This window comes from Mustela putorius, unplaced genomic scaffold, assembly GCF_011764305.1.
Source record: "Mustela putorius furo isolate JIRA1106 unplaced genomic scaffold, ASM1176430v1.1 tig00000592_pilon_pilon_pilon, whole genome shotgun sequence".
Lineage (NCBI taxonomy): Eukaryota > Metazoa > Chordata > Mammalia > Carnivora > Mustelidae > Mustela > Mustela putorius.
The window spans coordinates 5,685,985-5,692,814 of NW_025421426.1; the positions used below are offsets into that span (position 1 = coordinate 5,685,985).

The window sequence follows — 6,830 nt, forward strand, 5'->3', positions numbered from 1 at the left end:
AGGATGAGAGAATAAATCCAGGTCACGATGTAAGAAGTGCAAGGAACCTACCCACAGCCCCCTGCTGCTCACTGGCTCGCAGGTGTTTCCCATGCTCCGCATCAGACAGGACACCCAGGCTCAGAGGAAACCCATTTGTACAAATAAGGTCCCTGACAGTTGAAGTCAGTGGTCCAAAGCCACATCATGTCAGGATTTAAGCCCATCAGGAATGGTCTGGGCTCCATGAATCCCTGCCCCCCTCCTCCCTTCCTGAAGGCCCGGAAAACACTCACCCTTCTATAAAATGAAGTAGACTTTAATACATAAATTAACCACTTTATTGAATATCAATAAACTGTACATATAACTATACAAAATGTTTCCTTAGTACAAAATGTTGCTTGCAATATAAATACCAGTGTACCTTTAAAAATGTAAACATCTTCCTCCTGGGGCCACCTGTCAGACCCCAAAAATAGTTCTGGGAGACACATCAGTCGGGCTGAAGCACCCCACTCAGGCCCCCAACAAGTGACAGCAATTACTCACAGACCCTTTTGGGACTGTTGTTGAACTGCCCATGAGACAGGTGCCACGGTGACAAACAGGAGACTGAGATAGCTGCCCGGCCCGGGGCAACCTGGGGTCTAGACACGTCCTTGTGTCAGTGACTGCCCACAGGCCCCCAGGCTGAACCTGGGGGTGGATTACTGCACAGTTAGTCACACCTCCTGGAGGGGTGGCCTGAGGGTTCTAGGTCAGGGAGGAATGGGTTCCCCTGAGTGGGGGGTAGTTTCCTATCAGTCTTCCTTTTTGTCCTGGAGCTCAAAGCAGCTGTATCCAAACACCTTTGGATACACAAACCCACACAGAGAAGCCGGACTCCAGAACAGTCGGCTGTAAACCCCCCTCCCTATCACCCGTCCATAGACATGTCCACGGCAAGGCCTCCCTCAGAGCCCACTGGCACCTGGGGCAGAGAGAACTGGAACATGGTCCTCAGAGCCCTGCGGGGCCAAGAGAGCCAAACAGGGGAGCTCAGAAGAGAATTCCGTGGCAGTGAGAAGTATGGGGGCACCTTCTTTCTGGAGTTGAGAGGCTGCGATGCAGGGGGTGGTCTAGAGGCGCAGGAGGCGCCCTGAGGGTCAGCGGGGGCCCCCTGAGCAGCCTGACTCCTGGTGCTTGTGCAGCAGGGACATGCGGGAGAAGGTTCGGGAGCATGTCTTGCACTGATACTTCTTGACATCTGAGTGGGTCTGCAGGTGGGCCCGAAGGTTGGAGCGGTCGGCAAAGGCACGGCTGCAGTGGGAGCAGGAAAAGGGCTTCTCGCCTGGGGACAGAAACAGGACTTGAGTGCTAAAACCACTTGGGCTAACAGCGGACATTTATTTACTGAAATCCCTGCCCGCCCATCCACCTACCTGGGCCTTTAGAGGCCGTATCACTCCACCCCTGAAGGAATCCCATGACCCAGAAAAACCAGGCCATTATCTAGTGTCCAAAGGCTTGGATATGATTGGGAGCTCTGCCACTTCCCACCATGTGACCTAGAACAAGTCATCCGGCTGCTCTGAGCCTCCAGTTGCTCATCTGTAAAATGGAGCTGTTCATCCCCACCCCTGTAAGGGCTGGTAATCCAGAGGTGGTAAATAAAGCACTTACCCAGGCAAGCCAGCTGAGACCATGATGGCAACTGCGTTTACTGAACACTTACTTTGTGCCAGAGACAGCAAGGAGCACCGTATGCTCATCTCCCTTAATCCTACCCTTGTCCTCAGTTTAGAGTCCGTGAAACCGAGGCACAGAGAAGCCAAGTAGCATATGCAGAGCCGCCCAGCAAGAACCAAGCAGCCTGACTCCACAGCCTCTGATTTTAATCACTATATAGATGGCCTCTCAGTTAAGGGGGCTACAGTGGGTATTCCTCATGATCACTCCTGGATTTACTTCAGCTGGGGACAAAGCTGGGGTCAGCCTTAAAGGCTCCCTGGCACACCCCTGCCCCCAACAGGTTCAGCTCCTTCTCTGAGCTGCTTCCCCATCACAATGCTGACCACGTTTGGTATTGTCAAGTCTTGTCTGTCCCGCAATCAGACAGAGTCCCGAGAGCAGGGGCCTCCCCTGAATTCATTCCAAGGGCTTGGGGCCTGGGACCCCCAAGAGGCTACAGAAACCTTTTACTTTCTACCTTGTTTAAAACTCCTTCCCACCTGTGGCCCTTACACCACCTGCCTGGCCAAGGTTATGCTGAAAAAGAGTTATGCATGCAGAGCTAGGTACACAGTAAGCGCTCAGTAAGTGCTTATACAATAGCTAAGTCTTTTTTTAAAGGCTCCGAAGAGCCCGACCCTTCAATCACTACCAGAAAATGCTGTTCACCAACTTTTCCTAATTCCTGCCCCAACTAAGATGATAAGCGTTCACAGTACAAAAACACTGACAGTGCTGTATTTCGTTTTTTCTTCCTCGGGGGTGCATTTCCTAAATAAAAAATCTGAATAATAACTCATTAAACAAGTACTTATCAAGCTTCCATTCTGTGCCAGGCAATAATGCTGAGCATTCTTTACTAAAAAATAGCATTCTACCCTCCCACTCCCAGCATTATATGCCCCTAGGCCATGGCCCATTTGTTAAATCCCAGGGTTGGAATTCAAGAGCAGGGAATGAATGAATCCCATCAACCTTCTGGCTGCCTGGGGCACTGTGCTGGGCACTGGGAGGGGTCCAGAAGTCAGATGTCTGAGGCTCACTATGGAGCCATCCATTCAAGGGCTCTGTCTCCTAGGGCAGAAATACAAGGAACAGGCCACACCACAGAAGGGGGGAATTTAGCAGGAGACCAGGGAAGGGATGTCTGAGTTAACTGACTTGTCATTATTGAGCACCCTCTGCATACTAGGCCTGAAGGGTCTGAGGACTGCACCATAAGGTCCAAGTGAAGTTCTTCATACTTCACATGCTCCCTTGTGAACTAAGGGCTTACTGTACGCAGATATGGATAAGGGAACCCCAGGGCACAGAAAGCCACTTCCCTCTCACCTCCCTGGCAGAGATGAAGAAGCCCTGGCTCAGTCTTATGAGCTGTGACTTGGAAAAAGTTTGATTTCCTTCTTTGCCTCAGTTTCCTATCTGTAAGGTGGGCCTTAGGACATCACTTCCCTCCTAAGGCTGTTGATTTACCGCATTAACCCAGGTGAAGGAAGCCATGGGCGATGCCCCCCCCCCCAGAGCAAGTGCTCGGTGAAGTTACCTTTACATCATGTATGATTAGACACGAACGTGAACAAAGGAGGAAGGAGGCCTTATAGGGTATGTTGGGGTGGAGGTCTGTGTGTGCAAGCAGCAGGCACAGACCTGCACCCCTTGCAGATCCCCCACCCCCGCAGACGTCTTTATGGCGATCCTGGCGAGTGTGAAATCGGCACCAAGCCGGCGGGGACAAAGGCCGCCAAGGGGGGCACTGTACATGTGATACTCCTCGGATTAAAGGGGCCTGACACGCTGTGGGCCAGCAGCTGCGGCCGGAACAGGTGCTGGGCACCACTGGCCCATGCACCTGCTCCACCCCCCCAGCCCCCACCCACTGGGCCCACCATTAACGCACACAATGGGAGTCAATGATGGTGATGGTGCATTTCAACAGGCTTTTTGTGTCCCAGCCGTGCCTTTACATGAAAATGTCCTGATGGGTGGGGAGAGAAGCTGGGGGGCTCAGGGGAGTACCACCCCAAGGGTTCTGACTCCTCCAAATAGAGCCCTCTTCAGCTGGGCAATCGCCCAAGACAGGCCAGGCAGTTGGACCCTTCTATCGGGTCCCTTTAAAATCAGGGCTATGTGTGCACAAAGAGAAATGAGGAGCCATGGTCTGCCAGCTGGGGAGGATGCCAGGGACACTCTGTAGGAGTAATAACGATACCAGTAACGCCTGCAAAACGCCAGGCCTAACAAACCGCCCCACTGACCCTCACAGATCAGAGGTCAGCCACTGGGCCAGGAAATGCCAGAACTGAGGTCTTCCAACCCAGTCAGCTTGACCCCAAAGCTGACAGCTATGACCCTTGAACCTTCTACAAAGTCACAAAGAGCAGCCCCAAATATGGTGGCCTCCACCTTTCAAGTTCTGAAAAGACACAGTGGCTACCTCTTCCACATTTCCAGAAAGTTAGAGGACAGAAGAGACTCCATCTCCCATTTATTATGGTTTTGAAACATTAAGACCTGTTTCCTGCTGCCAAAGGTATTCCCAGGTCTGGGTAACAGGACTGAGTTTATCTACTCCGTGGTGGGGGTAGGGAGAGCAGATCTGAGAACTATGATAACAAATTATTATGAAGTGACTGAGGAGCCACTGAATCTTGATGGCTAAACCTACAAAATGCTGTCAGAATCCACCGTATAGGATTATGCTATCATAATCCTGAGGCTCAGACATTACATCGCTTGTCTAAGGTCACACAGCATGGAAGCAGAGCAAATATCAAAACCATTTCTGTGCACTTATCATGTATCAGGTGGTGGCCCAGGTGCTTTCTTTCATTTAACTGGCGCAGACACCCCACAAGATGTTCTTATGCTCATTTTACAAACGTGTAAAGTGAGGCTCAGAGAGGTGAAACATTGACTCAAGGTTTGAAGTTCTGGAAGGACTCAGAGGCAGGTGGGGGGTCTCACAACATCCTGCCTGGCTGGGCTGGGGGAGGGTGGAGTGAGGTGGGCCCCTTCACACCTGGCCTGGCAGCAAGGTGTTGGTTGCACCTCTCCCATATCCAACTCCAACCCATTTGGTGGAGAAACGGCGACTGCAGAGACAAAGTTATCTACTTCTCCCATCTGCTTAGCTGAGGAACGAATGAATGTTCCTGCCAAACATTTCAGGGAGCCAAGCCCCTGAACGAACGAGCCAGGAGTCAGGAGACTGGAGCCCCAGTTTCCACATTCGCAAAATCACAGTAAGCCCAGGAGCGCCCCTCCTCCCCCAGCGCTGGCAGAGAAGGCAGTGGGGACTTCGAGGAGAAAGGCGGCGGCCCACGGGGACACTCACCGGTGTGGGTCCGGACGTGGCCCTGCAGCAGCCAGGGCCTGGAGAAGGCCTTCCCACAGGTGCCACAGACGCAGGGCAGCGTGTGGCTGCGGATGTGCATCTTGAGGGCACCCAGGCTGAGGTATTCCTTGTTGCAGTACTTGCAGTTGAAGGCCTTGCGAGTCTGGGAGTCCTTGGCCACGGAGAGCCCGGCCAGCTGCGTGGGCAACTGGCCCAAGCCTGGGAAGGCAACATAGCCCTCCGCCTCCAAGGAAGAGGCTGAGGTGGAAGAGAAGGACGAAGGAGCCGGTGAGGGGGGGCTGGGGGGCTGGGAGCCTTTCCCACTGTCCTCGTCCGACAGGGAGGTCAGCTCCACGGCCTTGGGGACCTCCTGGGGCAGAAGGGAGGCCCAGCCGATGGGCTGGGCTTGGGGTGCCAGGAGAGAGTCCCAGATGAGCGTGGGCAGAGAGGCCGTGGGGTTGAGGACCTCGGGAGGTGGGATGGCCGCCAGCAGGTGGGCCTGGTCGTAGGGCTGCTGGAAGGTAAACTCTGAAGGGAGACGGAGAAAAGGGCAGGGTCAGGCATTCGGTCGCGCAGTCAGTCAACAAACAGAGGTCTGCTGCGGGCGGGGGCCGCGGGGCGGCACTCAGTACTTACTGGAGGGACGAAGGGATCTCGACCAGGGCGGCCCGTCCTGCCCGCCCGGAGCCCCTCCTCACCCGGGGCCGCCCGGCTCACCCGCCTCGGCCTCCGAATCTTACAGGAAGGGCGCTGCCGTTCACCCCGACTCAGGGGCGTTCCCCCTGTGCCCCCCATCTCCCGGCCCGCGGGCCAGCGCCGGCGCCTCCCCTCCCCAGGTGCGTGCCCCCCGCCCCACCTCCGGCCGCGCTCCCCCTCGCTTCCCCGCCGTCGGGGCCCGGCCGCCGCGCAGTCTCCTCACCCCAGACCCCCGCCCTCGGAAAGCCCTCCCCGAACTGCCCACATCCACCTGCCCCGGGCTCCTCACGCCCCTGCGCCCACTGCCCCGCGCCAGCCCCTTGGGCTCTGTTCCGGGCCCTGGACTTGGCCCCCGAGGCCCCCTCCCCCAAGGGGACCCCCACGCGGCCTTTGCGGGTCTCCCCGAAGCCCCCGGGAGTCCCTCACCTCGTCCACTCACCTGGAGAAGAGTCGTGCAGCTCGCTGTAGTTGGGCCTCCGGCGGGAGCAGGCGGACTTCCTGACGAGAAAAGAGCGCGGCATGGTGGCCGAAGCAGCCGGGGTTGCCGGGTCGCGCAGGGGTCCCGAAGCACTCCACCCGCGAGGCCGTGCCGCTGCGCTGTGAGTGGAGACGCGCCGCCAACTCCTTTAAGTACGCCAGCCTCGGGATGGGGCGGGACACGATGTGGCCACGCCCCTTTGTCACCTCCGCGCCAATCGAGGCGCGCCTTCTCCAGAGGCCACGCCCCGAGCAGGTGCGCCGGGAGCTGGCGGGGCTAGCGCCGCGTGGCGCTGGGGGCCCGGCGGGGGCCGCTAAGGAAGCCCGGCTGCGGGCGCTGCGCTGATCGCCCCGCAGCGGAGTGCGGGCGGGCGGGCGGGCGCCGGGAGCTCCAGGCTAGACGGGGCCCCTTTCGGGACCCCGCGCCCCCGCCAGCTCAGCGCGGCACGGTCGTCCGCCTCTGGCGCCCCCTGGCGCCGCGCAGTGCGGGTCTGGGCACCTGACGTTCCGAAACCGCCTCCGCCTCGGGCTGGGGAGGGGGGCGGAAATTTCCTCGGTCAGGCTGGCGCCTCACAAAGAGCGTGGGATTGACGAGGGACGATACACATTTCGGGGGAGGATGCGAGGAAAT

At 57.1% G+C, this 6,830-nt stretch overlaps 1 protein-coding gene across 1 annotated transcript; it reads right to left on the reverse strand.

Moving 5' to 3' along the window:
• Nucleotides 1-302: 302 nt before the first annotated feature.
• On the reverse strand, nucleotides 303-6,605 carry SNAI1 (snail family transcriptional repressor 1). Its single transcript, XM_004746214.3, has 3 exons — nucleotides 6,162-6,605; nucleotides 5,027-5,554; nucleotides 303-1,312 (listed from the first exon to the last, which is right to left on the reverse strand). Exons 1-3 carry the CDS (start codon nucleotides 6,241-6,243, stop codon nucleotides 1,128-1,130), a joined length of 795 nt encoding a protein of 264 aa, XP_004746271.1. The 5' UTR covers nucleotides 6,244-6,605; the 3' UTR covers nucleotides 303-1,127.
• Nucleotides 6,606-6,830: the final 225 nt, after the last annotated feature.

Excerpts from the sequence above, each read along its gene's own strand:
- SNAI1 (XM_004746214.3), bottom strand. The coding sequence starts at position 6,243 with ATGCCGCGCTCTTTTCTCGTCAGGAAGTCCGCCTGCTCCCGCCGGAGG. Across the intron at positions 5,555-6,161 it reads GCTGCACGACTCTTCTCCAG|AGTTTACCTTCCAGCAGCCC; the intron begins GTGAGTGGACGA and ends GTCTCCCTTCAG. Across the intron at positions 1,313-5,026 it reads CCACGTCCGGACCCACACCG|GCGAGAAGCCCTTTTCCTGC; the intron begins GTGAGTGTCCCC and ends TTCTGTCCCCAG.